General features: G+C 39.2%; 1 protein-coding gene across 1 annotated transcript in view; it reads right to left on the bottom strand.

The window, feature by feature from the left end:
- Positions 1-16,413, bottom strand: part of BRIP1 (BRCA1 interacting DNA helicase 1) — a 290,696-nt gene that overhangs the window by 161,569 nt on the left and 112,714 nt on the right. Inside the window, exons 12-14 of the mRNA XM_075852992.1 lie at positions 11,030-11,195; positions 10,047-10,187; positions 7,936-8,097 (exon numbers count right to left, since the gene is read on the bottom strand). Coding sequence (XP_075709107.1) covers positions 7,936-8,097; positions 10,047-10,187; positions 11,030-11,195 — 469 coding nt within the window. The remainder of the gene's footprint in view (positions 1-7,935; positions 8,098-10,046; positions 10,188-11,029; positions 11,196-16,413) is intronic.

Raw genomic sequence — 16,413 nt, 5'->3', positions numbered from 1 at the left:
AGTGTAATTGTACAAAAATGGCAAGAAAAATAAATTAGCCAGTTTACAAACAAAATGAAACATAGTATTAACTTGCTTTAGAACATATTTATCTGAAGCAACAAGGACTAATACTCCCAACAGTCTTGTTTACACAACCTTATCAGAGTTTTTTTTTATGTCCTTTAAGACACAAATCTGTTTTTACAATATAAAAAATAAATAAAAAGAAAAAGGATCTTGTGTTTTATGAATGAACCCATTTGGGAAAAAGTTTTGAGGTCCTAGCGCATCCATGCAGAAGTCCAAAGCCGTTGCAGGAATTTATTTATCACTTACAATCCCTACTAGGGGGCATGTTCTGGCCCAGCATTTCTCGACAGATAAGCAACATAAAGTTCTGTTGTTTTTTTAACTAGTTTATTTATTCTAAGTTTCCCCACAAATAGAGAGTACGGCAATTTTGCTAGGCTATGCCATTACTTTATGATTGGTGGGGGTCCAACCTCTGGTACAGATCCCCAGAACAAAAGGGGCCGTGGCTGCTAGCCAGGTGCTGTGCAGAGAACTGCGAAACAGTAAATGTGTGAGATATGCCAAGTAGACTTTAGCCATATGAATATACTAGCCTAAAATGACAGTTTAATCAGGACAACCCCTATCTATATGGCCATTATTAGAGCATATATAAGCAAGTCCCTTGCTTGGACCCCCTCTTTGAGCGAGAGCCTAGAGCCGGGCAATTATGACCTAAATCAAAATCACAATTAATTGAACATGTAAGCTCGATTACGATTATTGCACGATTATTTAGACCACACCCCTTTTGTATGCCACGCCCCCTATTTGCATGCTACCCCATTGAATTAAGATTTATTTCCTGAGCCTGCTGTATACTACTGTTTATAATATACCCCTTGACACTGCCCCCATACAGTATATTGCCCCCACAGTATAATGCCCCATAGCTGTCCCCACACATAATAATGCCCCCATAACTGTCCTCCACACAGTATAATGCCCCCCCATAACTGTCTCCACAGTATAATGCCGCCCATAACGGTCATCCACAGTATAATGCCCCCCATAACTGCCCTCCACCCAGTATAATGCCCCCATTAGTGCCCTCCGCACAGTATAATGCCCCCATAGCTGCCTCTACATAGTATAATGCCCCAATAACTAACTTCCACGCAGTATAATGCCCCCATAACTGCCCTCATATATGCACCCGACAGTGTAAAATCCCCCATAGCTCTAGTATGTGATATTAGATAATTTTCCTCAATAAATAATTGACCAAGTCTAACATTTTTGATTCAGTTGTTTGATTTGGTTCTCTTTATCTACTTTTAGGACCTAAAAAAATAATAATCTGACTTTAGGACTTAAAAAACGAAAAACTCTGATGTCGTTTTAGGTCAAAAAAATTCGGCAGAAATATAGAAAATTCTGAAGCATTTACAAACTGTCAAGCACTACTGTAGAAGGATCTTCTCCCATGAGACAACCCCTTTCATTAAAAGCTTATCACAAGTGCAGAATAAGATTATATTGTTAACATTAAAAAAAAATGCACGCTCAATATACCAGGCATGAATTTTTGGGCTTTTACCACAACTGCAAAAAAAAGCCACATATAGAAAAAGAAAGAAGTGATAGAATTGGACATTTGTTTTCCAACCAAGACCTGGAAAGTCTTTATATGCAGCACCTACACGTAATATCATGGTATGGCGATTTTGTGCGTCACTAAAAACAGCATACGTCTGCACCCATGCTATTGCTAATTGCAGAAAGGATATGGCAGAGCAAGCTGGTAGTACGCCAAAATAAATTGGAGATATTATTTGTTAATAAAATGGAATACTTGCTCAGAGTTCGCTAGAATAATAACAGGTGCAAAGCTTGATGAATATCTTTATCATACCAGAGGCCTCTAAAATGTTATTAAAGTCTGCGCTTAGTCTTTACAGGGTTACATGTAAAAATACAGCTCAGAGGATTAGATTTTAGATGCAGGGCTGCAAAAATTAATATCTGAAAACTCATTCCTATAGTCATGAACAGAAATATATGATGTTTTCTTAGTGAATAGAGAGAAAATAAGGTGATTTTTTTTTTCATTTAAAGTAATAGTCTCCATTTTCAACTTCACTATAGGAGTGTTCAACGTATATTTCATTATCTAAATGGGCTCATTTTTGAATCATTCATAGATAAACTTGTTTCTTGTCTACTAAACATGAAACCATTCTATTATTACAAAGATATAATACAATTCTAGAGAGATAGGGTAGTAATAATAACGTATGTAATCATTTATAATGTTGCTTTTATTTGGTACATTTTAAAATAAATTTCTATGTTGCCGTTTGAAATTTACATATCACCAGCCGGATAGGCGGGTATTTACTACCCACTCGATGTAAAGGCTGGGTATCCCTAATATATATTTTACCAATATTTATTATCTTCCTCCTTGCCACTATTTATAAAAGAGTCAATATTTCCAAAATTACTTGGTGTATGGCCCTTTAAGACCAAAGCATATGTCCCAACTTTGTTTATGGTTAGTACAGTACATAAAGGTATATTAGTATATTGCATAAGCTCCAAGTGAATAAGGGAAACTGCTAAAGCAATATACTAGTATACCCCGATGTACAAACAATAGACAACGTTGGGACACATGCTTGTGTCTTAAAAGGGCCAACAACAAAAAATTTGGGAAATACTGACTCTTATAAATAGTGGCAAGGTTGGAGATAATATTAACTAAATACCCAGTTTTTATGCCCAGTGTGTAGTAAAAACCCGCCTGTACTGCTGGTATTAACCCCTTAAGGACTGAGCCATTTTTTTATGTTTCATTTAAATTTTTCACTCCCCGCCTTCCAAGAGCCATAACTTTTCAATTTTTCCTTCAATGGAGTGGTGTGAGGGCTTATTTTTTGCAGGAGGAGTTCTAGTTTCTAATGTACCATATAATGCACTGGGAAACCAAGACAAAATTCTTTGCGGGCTAAAATTGAAAAAAACTGCATTTCCTCCATTGTTTTTTGTTTTGTTTTAGTTTTTACAACTTTCACCGTGCAGTAAAAACGACAACTTTATTCTGTGGCTCAATACGATTACGGTGATAAAAATTAACATAGGTTTCTCTATATTTTACTACTGGTTAAAAAAAATAAAAAAAATTGTTAAAAAAATTTTTTTGGGTTTCACCACATTCTGAGAGCCATAACTTTTTTATTTTTTCGGAGATTGAGTGGTGTGAGGGCTTATTTTTTATATTTTGCTGGACGAGCTGTAGCTTTTATTGGTACATACAACTTTTTGATCACTTTGTATTCACTCGTTCACCGTTAAATAATGGTTTATTGTAATAGTTCAGACTTTTACGGACACAGCAATACCAATTTTGTTTATTTTTCACATTACTTTAGAGGAAAAATGGGAAAAGGGGCGTTTTTTGAACTTTTTTTTTTTCACTACTAATAACTTCATTAAACTTTTTTTTTACACATTTTATTAGTCTCCCTAGGGGACTTGAAACAGCGATCCTTAGATCGCTGGTACAATACACTGCAATACTAATGTATTGCAGTATATTGTCAATTTTTTTTTAGAAACTACAACTCCTCCCGCAAAAAAAAAAGCCATCAGGGCTGAACAGAAGCCTGTAAAAATGACAATATACAGGCAGGGCTGAAAAGAGGCAAAGTGAAGGCAGTCCTAGGGGCCTTCATTAGGGCCCTGTTCAGCCATGACAACCATCGGCACCCTGCGATCTCGTCGCGGGGGGTCCCGATGAGCTGTCGGAGGGGTCCACCCTCCTCTTTTCAATGCCTCCGATGCTGCGGTCACGATTGACCACAGCATTTGAGGGGTTAAACGGCCAGGAACAGCGTGATCGCTGTTCCTAGCCGTTAGTCCCGGGTGTCAGCTGTATTACACAGCTGACACCCTGAGTATGGAGCGCGCTCAGCCCGGGAGCGTGCTCCATACGTCCCTTTAACGTTCATCACCTACATGTACGTGATAATGCGACAAGGGGTTGAAGTGTACGGAATAAAAGCTAAATTTTTAAATGATTACATCGCTATTCCTATTTTTGATTCTCTATTGGGGGTCTACCCGCATGTAATAATTAATAAAATATCCGTGGTAGAAACTCTTTCTAGTCTATTATTACGAAGATATACAGGCAAAATGAAATCATTAATTTATGCAAACAGCATTAAGGTTTTCCAGGATGAGAAAAATATGGCTGCTTTTTTTAAACCACACCTGTGGCATTACAGCTTAGCCCTTTTACGTCAATGGAGCTGAGCTGCAATATTAGACACAACTCAGACAGGAGTGGCGCTATTTCTGGAACAAAGCTGTAATTTCTAATCCTGGATAACACTTTTTAGTAAAAAACTGAAAGAAAATGGTGAGAAAGGGTGAATATTTAAGAATATAATACACACGTAGCAGAACTGGAGTTTGGCGGCGCTGCTATATCAAAGCCAAAGAGCTGAGAACCTTATTACAAAATAGTATTAAAATAGTGTAAACTGGGGCATTCATTTATTAAATAAAAAAGTTAATGATTTTAACACTTAATGGGAAATCCATCTCTTCTGTTTATGGCGGACCAGACACTTTTTCCCCCGCTATAAAATAAGCATAGGGAAGTTTATCCAGAAACAACCTACTTTATCCAAGTCCTTATAACTCAACTTTCCTTTACAGGCTTTACAGATTGGTTCCTCGGTTAACTCCCTCTCTCATAATCCCGTACTGTGCCCGATTCAGTCACCACCTTCTTATTTGCTCCCTCCATCATCTGCAATGGATTTCTTTATGTCGTCTCTCACGAGACACGATGATCCGCATCTGCTTAAAAAAACTTTACTGCCAAATCATCGTACAAATGGATTTCCAAAGTACGTCTACCACCAATAATCAACCCCTGAAGTACCCCCTCCCATGTGAAATTCCCCTCCAATCCTATCCCTTCTCAACTCCCTCGCCTTTTTACCTTCACCCCAACCTTCTTGTTGATTTCAGAAAATGCCAGTGATACGACAACTTTCCCCAATGAATTAAAGCAGGGCCCAATCCAGTGTGTCTCTCAGCATTGGCAGACTACAGGGCAGTGTTTCCCAGCATCCCAGGTCAGATGTAGATCTCAGCAGTAGCTTGAAAAATATAACAATAAAAAGTATTTTAACTACATGTAGTCACAAATTAACTTCCATTTCCATTCACTTAGCTTTATGCCAGCCCAGTGCTGGTGTCCCGCATCAGTGAAACATTTCACAAGGACTACAAGAAAGCATCCAGCTACTCTATGTCACACAGAGAAAAGACATAACATGACAATGTACCAGTAAACGGATGAGCCTCGCGGGGGCTAAACCTTACAAGGTGTTCTAAGGTGAGCAGAGCGGCACACACCTCACATATACTCTAAGGGGTTCCCCTGGCATTGTGATTCCACACAAGTTTACTTGTACCCCCATTAGTTAAAGCACAGTGCGCCATCCAGTGTCTCTCAGCACCGCCGGACTACGTGCTTCAAAACGTCCATTCACTTCAATAAATCCCCTGCCACGATTTGATTTCCCTACAGTGCGGAGGTGGAGACGGTTTCCGAACAATTAACAGCTGATCCGAGTGGCTCTCAGCAGCAAGAACCCACAATCCTTCCTGCTTGCAATATGAGGAGGGGGTTGTCCAATTTGGACTAAGCCTTTACATAAATTATTTCAGTGCCAACTTTACTAGGTACACTTATTTTTTCCCACTGGCTAGAACTCCCTTTGTTGCGGCATTGAACAAGGTGCTGCAAACACGCTGAAGATTCTGGTCCATGTTGACATGCCTATATCTGCAGATTTGTCATATGTATACTATAAATCATCCATTTCAACATACCCCAAAAAGGCTCTATAAGATGGAGACCTAGAGGCTGTGCAGGTCATTGACAGGTTCAGATAACATTTGATTTGTGGCATAGTATGTTATCCTTCAGAAAGCAGCCATTAGAAGATGGGTACACGGCCCAGCTGTCAAGCTTTAGTGAGTCAGTACCCACTGTAAAGTAGTATTCCTCCATACTCCGACCATACCCATCCAACAGTCAAGGACACTCAGATCACATTTCTTCGCCATTCTGCTTATACATAGACCTGCTTACTAGATACATTGTCACAGGTGTACCTAATAAAGTGGCTGCAGACTGCTTACTGGATATCAATATCATCATATTTTAGGAGTAACTATTTTACATACATTTAACGCCAAAACTAGGGGAGGGAAGGAGGTCACAAATTTATTGGTTACAATGAAAGCTGCATTTAAGTGTTTTTTTTGCAATTAGAAAACCCCACAAAGAAGCATACAGTAGCATTGTCTTCCATTATAAAAAAAAGAAAGTATACCTTTTTTATTTTTGGTGGGATGCCGGCTATTATCCCTCTGCAGATGCTGTGTTGCAGCGGCATTGGTTGCCATGGGATACTAGACTTGGCAAAGACCTACTGAAAGAGGTCGCCGTGAAGTGGGCTTATACAGTTTGATGAAAATGTTTACGAAGAACCTCATGTTCGTACATTTTTATTTTGCTGAGCCGCAATAGATCAAGTATAGCAAGTGGATGTGCGGTCCAGGTTTTCTTTTCTCCCTTGTGGATATATATGCCGACACATGACGCCATGAAGAATACCAAAAGGATACTCTTTTGGCACGTGTTGGGTCAATTGAGTTTTCCCGGTTTATATGTCGAATGTACACTGCACTGCACTACACCGAAAGCAGTGTGAACCTAGATACAAATACAATACGGCTGTATGGTGGTAGGATGAAGCGCTCATGAAATATTAATAGCGGTTATTATTGGAATAGATCATCCTTTCCGTATTTCGAATTCTGAAATCGAATATACTTATTAATTATCATCAAGTAAAAAAAACCAGGATTATAGTAGGGATGAAAATACATAAAAACTAACGCATGGAATGCTCTTTAACATCAGTTATAATTATTCTTCTGGTTAGACTCACAAGAGCAATTTAAGAAAGTAACAATTGTGTGGTCTGCGATGTCCTCTGGTGGCTACACTAGGGAACTGCATGAGAATACATGAGCTTTTACAATTTACCCATTAAAATCTATATATGAGAAATGTATTAGGGACACACATCCCTTTGGCAAATTAGATGGCTCCAACATAAGCCATGTGATTGTACCATTTGAATGTTGTAGAATCACGGGCGCTAAGTGTCCAGATTCTAAGATCAGCAAGGCTACAACCCTTACAAGATTTTCATGTACAACAGTTACAAAAGGATCAAGAATGGTGCAACAATACCACACAAAAAAAAAAAAAAATATATAAAAAAAATTACACTGCAAATACAACAGTCTCATATGTGCCAAATGTCAACGTACAGTTAATCAAGCCTTGCCATAGATGGGAAAATAGCAACATATGATCAAAAACTAATCTGGATTTACACATCTTATATAACATGCGTGATCACCCTTATACAACTTTGCATGCGGAATAAGCTTGAGAAAAAGTTTTGTTTTTTCGTCTTTTGTTTTAAAAAAAATAATGAAGCGTAGGTTTACACAATTCTCTTAAGAATTAGTTTTAATATAAACGATCTTAAATTTTATTTCGTGTCTCTGTGTATCTCTTTCTCATGATAAAGCTTCCAGTAATGGATTTTTCTGTATTTCTTATAGCACCTACCTGCTGCTGGCACATAATGGCACACACTGAAGTACTCCCGTAAAACAGGTGGATGGAAAGACCGACATAAATCAGCGGGATATTTAATTTCATGAGATAGGTGCTGGTATCGCTATAAAGGCAGACGTTGCATTGTGTATAGACATGGAAGTAAAATCTCTTGAAAATGAGAGCTGACTGCCAGCCCTAAAATGTTTATTTACCTTATAGGAAGGCAGGAAACAAAGGACGCCGTGGCTCACTGTCTGGCACACTGATAGTAAAAGGGCACCAATCTCATCCTGAAAATCAAAAGTCTCTGTATGCTGAAATGTTGCACAGAGTTTACGGCCTTTTGGACCAGCACCAACTGTTCCGACCCATACCTGTAATACAAGCACACAACAGCTCATTGCACCTTTGTTTAGGTCTAGGGTCACAGGAACAAATACGTCGCATATCTATTGCAAAAACACTAAATGCGAGTGATCCACGTCATTCCAAACTGGCCAGGTGCAAGGACTGCACAAACATTCAATAATTCAAAAACAGATTAATGGTGACTCTCCATGCCAGCTCTGGGATCCGCACCTATATTGTGAATGGGGGTCACGCATCCCCCACTTCGCCTGGTGTGGTGGCCGCTGATTTCAGACGGGATCCAGTGGAGAGGAGGCCAGGCAAGTTCTGCTCGTCAGTTTCCATATCTCCCATATAACAGAATACACTGTCCCCTCTCCACTAGTCCTCGTCTGGAATTTGTGTTCGGTGGCCAAATCACTAGGTGTAACAGGGCGTCAGAGATGGAACCTGCATCTATCAGGTCATAAATGTCTAAGTTGTGAATACCCCTTTAAATGTTAAAAAAAATTACCATATTTTTCTAAATGTAAAACAGAGAATAAGGAAAAAAAACTTTTCAGACTAATTAAGACTTAGTCTAAGGTAATAGAGGGGTTAATATTTGATTCCATGGTGGTCTATGAGCACTCTGCCCAATTATTACTGATCCGGTGAGGCAGGAATCTTTAGAGTAATTTTTCATTTCTAAAAAGTTTATCACCTATGAGAACCGTATCACAGACTAAGGCTACATTCACACAAGCGTATCAGATTCACGGGCGTGAAATACATGCATAAATCTGGTCCATGTGCGTGGCATTATTGCATCTGTGTTTTGCGAGTAGCATGTGTTTTTCACGCACTCGCAAGACAAATCTTTTTTTATTTTTCAATGGAATTGGTGCGCAAATCACGCACAGCACACAGTGATTTTCACGCACCCATTGACTTCAATGGGTGCATAGGTGTGTGAAAAAACGCACCAATATAGGACATGCAGTTAATTTTACGCAATGGACACTCGCTGCGTGAAAACTCCTGCATGTGTGAATGGCCCCATTGAAACCAATGGGTCAGTGTGCTGTGCGTGTTTTTACGCTCGTCTGAATGAGCCCTAAGTCAAAGTTCATGTTGTAAATATATTATTTTTATTGGGAAAATAAAAAAAAAATCCATGAAAAGTGGATAAAAAAACGTCACTTACAAAAAAGCAATCGCCTACTCGGTTTAGCAATATATGCAGTATAGCCATACAGTTACTTCGTACAAGCAGTGACATTTTGGGGACTATGCAATGTTATACTGTATATGAACAGGTTAAACAGTATCCCTAGTAATCCAAGGCTAAAGGATAGTAACAAAGGTGCATACAGAACAGAGTGGTGATCGCGTGCCCTTGGGCACGATGTAAGTGATGTTTTTTACTCACTTTTTTTTCCCCGATAAAGATGATATATTTACAACATAAACTTGACTCAGTCTGTGTATCGTTTGGTTGGTGATGACATATTTTGGTTGGTACAACAGTACATTAGTAATGACCCTTCTTCTATAGGTTTATTCATAAAAGTGTGTACACTGAGCAATTATTTTTTTTTTTATTCCATCTGAACTGTATCTCACTGTAATTTTTCCTACCCTGGGAGAAGCCGCCTCTTGCACCGAAATACTACTTTGTATACCCTTTCAAGGGTATGACAGGACTACCCCTGGGATTGCAGTAGCAGCTAAACATCCAGCTCAATTCTAGTGAAAAAAGGACATCATGGCTGAATAAAGAAATTCAGCCCCGACATCACATCTAAACTTAGTGCCACACCAGATAGTTGCTTTTGGGCTCAATGAGTGTTCCCTGTGACGATCGTCTTGTATCAACACTCAAGTGCCTGTGTCTCAGCCCTGTGTCACATTTCACAATGTAGGAATATGCAGAAATATTGCTATTTATACAGCAGAATACTTACAAATGCATTATAGAAAAGGAATAGCTCACCTGGGATTTCTGGATAACATGATTGGCCTCTAGCTGGATAGAAAACTTAACCCCTAGTTCAGAGGAGAATGATCCCATTGGAGACAAAGTGCCTGAAGTTAGGACAATAGAGCGAGCATTGCCACTCAGTTCAGAAAATGCCTGCGATAAGATATTAAAATCAATGTAAAATGATAAAACTAATCACTACAGAGAAAAAGTCACACATATCTGACATAGTTCAAAATTAAACACATAAAATCGGCAACAAAAATTTTACCCAAGTAAAAAAGTTATGCAGCCTTCCAATGAGGGCAGAAAGACGACCCCAATAAAAGGAGTTTATGAACAGGTCCATCATTCATTTCAATAGGGCTGAAATACAAGACAGTTGCTTGTCAGCATTATCCCTGACCTCCTGATAAGCCACATTACATTTATGCCATAAAAAACCTAGCTGAAATAGTAAAAAAAAAATGACCTAATATTTAATAAATATTTAAACGGTGTATAAAATCAATGAATGAATATTACATCATTCCACCCAAGATTATTATAAAATACTGCATGTCAGCCCATGCTCATCATGTGACTACATACGGACAATGTGTGAACAGAGCCTAATAGCGGCTGCAGCAGATATGATTGCAAATTTCCAAATTTAACAAAATTGCACTGTGCAATAATACATTTGTGCGATCCCATAGGCATGTGAGACACGGTTCTTTTTCTTATGCCAAGTCATGGCTGCCTTACACCAATAATGGTGATGAAAATGGTACCCATCTTTAATCATTTCTTTGCCGTTTCCAACTTCTCTTACGGAAATTTCGAGGTAGGAATGTGTCTAAAACACATAATAAATTTGTCACACTACATGTACCTAGAATTGTGGTGCATTTTGCTTAGTAAATCTTCCCACATTCTGTAGCATTGTTCTCGAATGCACCAGTACTAAGAAAAACGCATAAATATGAAAGCATCATAAATGGAGTATTATTTACCACCGCTGGGTTCAAGCACCAGAAGTTCAGTGTGTAAACGAGAGCTTTCTGACGTATGCTTCTCCGGTTTTTTGGTCTTGCAAAAAATCCATTTTCATCTGCTACATCTTGTTTGTTTATCCATGTGTAAGACTGCTGCAAGGCAATCCTGTAATCTTCTGCATATCTAGACAAAAGTATACCCCATTTTATAAACTGCTAAAATCCCACAATCCCACCAACACATTTGTTTAACCCCACAATATCCACACTCTATTGGCTTTAATGACCAGAACAATTTTTCAGATTTTTTACATGTACTCAAACAGCTAACACGTTTATTTTTTAGGTTATTCTAGAGATTTTTATGTTTTTTTCGTGCCAAATAGGGGTTTAATTTTTTGTATTTTTCTTTACTAATTAGCAGTTGCCGTTTTTGTTTTAGAAACATTGACCCTTTTAGGGCTCATGAACACACTGTGCGCTATACATTATTTTAACGGATAGCACATTGACCCATTCATTTCTAAGCGACCATGCACACATGGATCCGTGTGTATATTACACAAATTATAGAAGATGTCCTATTCCTATTTGTTTTGGCGAATTTGTCTCGCCCATTCTAGCCTATCGATGTGTCAAAAATACCGACCGATGTCACGATACCAAATTTGGACTTCGATACTGATACCTTGTGTAGTATTGTGATTCTCGATACCAAAATGATACTTTGCCAACAATAATTAAGAATAAGTTCTTCCATTTTCTGATGTGGGGAACGAGGTGTAATGAATTTTGAACCTCCATGTGCCTCACATTAATAGTAATTAACCCCATCATGATTCTCACAGTCATAATGCACAACATTGGGTTAATGTGTAAGATACACGATGGGGTTAATTACTATTAACGTGGGGCACATGGAGGTTTGAAATTTATACCTCGTGCCTCACATTAATAAGTGAAAGAAAGCAGTTCTCGCTTAAAAATTTTTACAGCGTACATATTATAAATGATGATTTAATTTGTTGTGCAACGATGCCAAATGTGTGTATATTTTATGTATTGAGACTTATTTTAATGTTTATTGTAAAAAATGTGTACCTATTTAGTTACTTTTTTTTTGCCAGTACATTAGCCTGTTTACTGATAATACACAGGCAGTTTTTCGGACATACCTAAATATGCTCTAACAACAGGAAATATCCTTCAATGGACCCTGGGCTGTCTGCCCATATATGGTATGTCCCTCGATCGCATCACAGGGATTCCCTGTGACACGATCCAAGGAGCATGGCCCCTTCGGATTTTCCCCTTGATTGCTGCAGTCAGCTTTGATAGCAGTATTCAAGCCAATAGCGGCAGAGATAAGAAATTTCTCTGATCTCCGCCATTAAAGCAGGGCTGCGGCTGTGTAATACAGCCATTGCCCCGCTCCTAACAAGTGTGCGCGCGCGGTCAGCATGAGGTGATGCGTCCGCCGCTGCACTAATGAGAACATGGGGGTGCTTTGCAGCGCCACCCACATCACCTCATGCAGACCGCCCGCGCACACTCGTTGTCAGGAGCGGGGCAATGGCTGTATTACACAGCCGCAGCCTCACTCTAACTACAATCATGAGTTACAATACTAATCTGTGCGGCATGTATCGTTTGAGGGTGCATGTCATCCAAATAGTGTTGATATTTCGATGCATTGTGAACCCCTAATGTACAGTATGTTTTTTTTGCGGATCGGTTGCCAGGCAACGTCAGAGCGGGTCGATTTTCCCTGTTTTTTTTTTGCTGTCTGCAAAATACAGATGCAATACCGACGCAAAATACGTAGAAAAGAAACTTATGCGGACTCAAAAAGGACACTCGGATCCGTTTTTTACAGCCGTATAAACAGTGAAGGATGTGTGCATGAGGCCTTACTGTGAGTAAAAGAAAAAAGTATAGAAAATAAAAATATAAACATTTTTATTTTTTTGGAACGATTAAACTAATTTTGCATTGTGCAACGGATATTTTGATATGACATGCCCTAAGTGAGGGTCACTGCGTCGTTATACGATTGGCAGGTGATTTCATTTATTTCTCCGTTATTTATTATGATTTTTATTTTTTTTTACTTCACTTTAATTTTTTATGAAGGTCAGAAGAGACCTTTGAGTGATTTGATTATTTAATATTTTTTTTACATTGCTTATCTCCCTTATAACGGGAGCAGTCATAGTAGTCCCAATTACAGGAGAACTGTATTGTAGAAAAAACTGACAACAAGAGTAAGGAGGCTGAGGTATATGCTCACGTATACAAGTTGTGCTAGGTCAGGCACAACTCTGATGTGTGCAGGGGTTTTAAATGAGTTAGTCAATGTAAGCTGCTGCCAAGGTCCGATCTGGAAAACAGAAGATGTTTCCGCCAGAATACAGGAGAAAAAGGAGCAAAAATAGCACCTACAGTGGCATCCGTCGCCAATAAGCTTCCATGTTAAAAAAACAAAAATGTATACTAATTGTCTTTTTGCAGGAAGCCTCTGCATAGAATAGCGCAGCAAAGTGCTCTATTCCATACAGTTGGAAAAAAGCTATCCCAGCATATAACAGCCTGATAGAGACCAAAAGGAGTCTTTTGGATACAGCTCGGGTAAATGGGGGGCTTTGGATATGTTTGATCTCTCTAAAAGTCAGGCACCTGACCCAGGACTTCACAATCAACTGTGCAGCGGTGATTTTACAGCCCGGTGGAATAAAGACTCGGAATTACAACTATTATAAAAAATGTAAAAAAAAAGCGTATTAGTGGTCATTAAGGGGTTAAAGAACATCTGGCAACAAGCTGGGGTTTTTTTCTATGTTTGGATGCATCATTTTAGAATGATATAGTAAGTATAGTCTGAACTATGTGGTTGTTTTCTCCATGTGACTTATAAACTTCCTGAATGTGAATGTTATCTGTGTATCTTTATCAATATTCATAATAGATTTTTGGAAAAGACCATTCTTGACAAGGAAATGATCACATGACAGTTAAATGCTTTTTTTTTTAGTAAACTTTTTACAATTATTTCACCCCCAATTCATTGCTCAGGGGTAAGGTAGTCCTATTGTTTCCTGCTGGGATGTACTACTTTCAGGTTGCCCAACAAACTACATACTGGAGACACTGGTCTACATATGGAAGAGAAAGTGTAGGCACTAATTTAATTTGTGTACAATAAATAATAATTTTAGGATTTGAGAAGAACCTAAAGACCCCTCATGGTTATTGTCTTGTTTGAACTACCCTAACATTGACTAGAGATCATCTATGCATTGCTTTAATGAAATGTGTGCAGAATTTGCTATCTGAATCAGGAGAGATTTATTACATTTACACCAACAAGTGGCCAATTAAATGGGGTTCAACAAAAATGTAAAATTAGGTAACAAAGCGAGAGAAAGTAAATGCTAACACTGTTATATACTAAATGTATATTTGCAGGTTTATATATCATTTAAGAAGATGATCATGGTTAGTAATATATTTGTGTTTTTCCAAAAGCATGTCATCATATGTTGAAAGCTACAAACACCTCCTCTATTTTTCATTGCATTTAAAATAAAAATAAAAAAAAGAATCAACTTTGCAAATTATTTAATTAAATATTGGTTTGTGTGGGGGGCGTGGCTTGGCGCGCAACGGGAGCAGGCGCATGACTTGAGAGCTCCGCTGTGGTTCCGTGCTATATTGATCCTGTGAATATCCTGATCGTTCCTTACCTTCATCATTACGTCCCGGAGATCCAGGCAGCAGTCGGGTGGTAAGAGTGGAGTTATGGGCCCCACGAGAGGTCAAACGGCCACGGAAAAGCTACAGAGCTATGCCCGGGAAGATATCAAAGATGGCGGCCGTGCTTCCCTGCAGCAGCGCTCAAAGGGCAGGGAGACGCCTGGCGGGACGAAATCTTCCTCAGCGGTGGTGGAGGAGACAGAGCCGGAACCTACCCCGACAGAGGTGATGAACAAACTCCTGGCAGCCATATCGGCATGCAAGACCTCGCTGACCGGTAAGATGGAGGAGGTGAAAATTGATATAGGCCTCATCAGGCAGGATATGCAGGCCTTGAGAGAACGAGTGACACATGTGGAGGATAGAGTGTCTGGGGTGGAAGACAGGATGGCGGCCATGCCACGTGCGATTACGGATCTGGAATCCATGACAGAGTTATTAAAACAAAAAAATGATGATCTGGAAAATAGGCTGCGCCGGAATAATATCCGGATAATAGGAATGCCTGAGAAATCGGAGGGCCAAGATCCGGGCGAATTCATATCTAAGTGGTTGAAAGAGATACTGCCAGATGCACCTTATTCGCAGGCCTTCGCAGTAGAAAGGGTGCACAGAGTGCCGGCAAGACCACCTCCACCTGGGGCCCCTCCGAGGCCGATGCTGGCCCGGTTGCTTAATTGTAACGACAGGGACATGATCCTACGTCAAGCCTGCCGACTGCAAGGAATTAAGTATAATGGCGTTGCTATATCCATATTCCCGGATTTCTCGGCTGATCTACAAAAGTGCAGAGCTACGTTTATGGCGGTGAAAAGACGGCTGAGGGATCTCAATATCCCATATTCTATGGCGTATCCTGCAAGGCTGCGGGTAGTGGATAACGACCGTTCTATCTTTTTTAACTCTCCGCTGGAGGCCGACGATTGGGTGAGAGGGAGGAGATCGCCGCGCCGCGTGTGATCCCTTTGGAGGGTGAGGATGGAAAGTGCTGGAATTTAAAGATGATGCTGGAGTTTCTCATGCGCCTGATGCAGGCTAAAAGGTTTCTTTTTGCTGGTTGATCTCCTGTGTTTAACCCCTTTAGGACACAGCCTGTTTTGGCCTTGTGGAGACAGCCTATTTTTTCAAATCTGACATGTGTCACTTTATGTGGTAATAACTCCGGAATGTTTTTACCTATCTAAGCGATTCTGAGATTGTTTTCTCGTGACATATTGTACTTTATGTTAGTGAAAAAATTTGGTCGATAAATTCAATATTTATTTGTGAAAAACTTCAAATTTTAGCAAAAATGTGCAAAAATTAGCATTTTTCTAAATTTAAATGTATTTGCTTGTGAAACAGATAGTAATACCACACAAAATAGTTACTAGTTAACATCCCCCATATGTCTACTTTATGTTTGCATCATTTTTTTTCACGTACTTTTATTTTTCTAGGACGTTACGAGGCTTAGAACTTTAGCAGCAATTTCTCATATTTTCAATAAAATTTCAAAAGGCTATTTTTTCATGGACCAGTTCAGGTCTGAAGTGGCTTTGAGGGCCTTATATATTAGAAAGTCCCCATAAATCACCCCATTTTGAAAACTGCACCCCTCAAGGTATTCAAAACCACATTCAGAAAATATTTTAACCCTTTAGGCGTTT

The sequence above is a fragment of the Rhinoderma darwinii genome, chromosome 2 (genome assembly GCF_050947455.1).
Source record: "Rhinoderma darwinii isolate aRhiDar2 chromosome 2, aRhiDar2.hap1, whole genome shotgun sequence".
NCBI lineage: Eukaryota > Metazoa > Chordata > Amphibia > Anura > Rhinodermatidae > Rhinoderma > Rhinoderma darwinii.
Note: the sequence above shows the minus strand (reverse complement) of the source record. Positions and strands in the feature narration are given on the sequence as shown.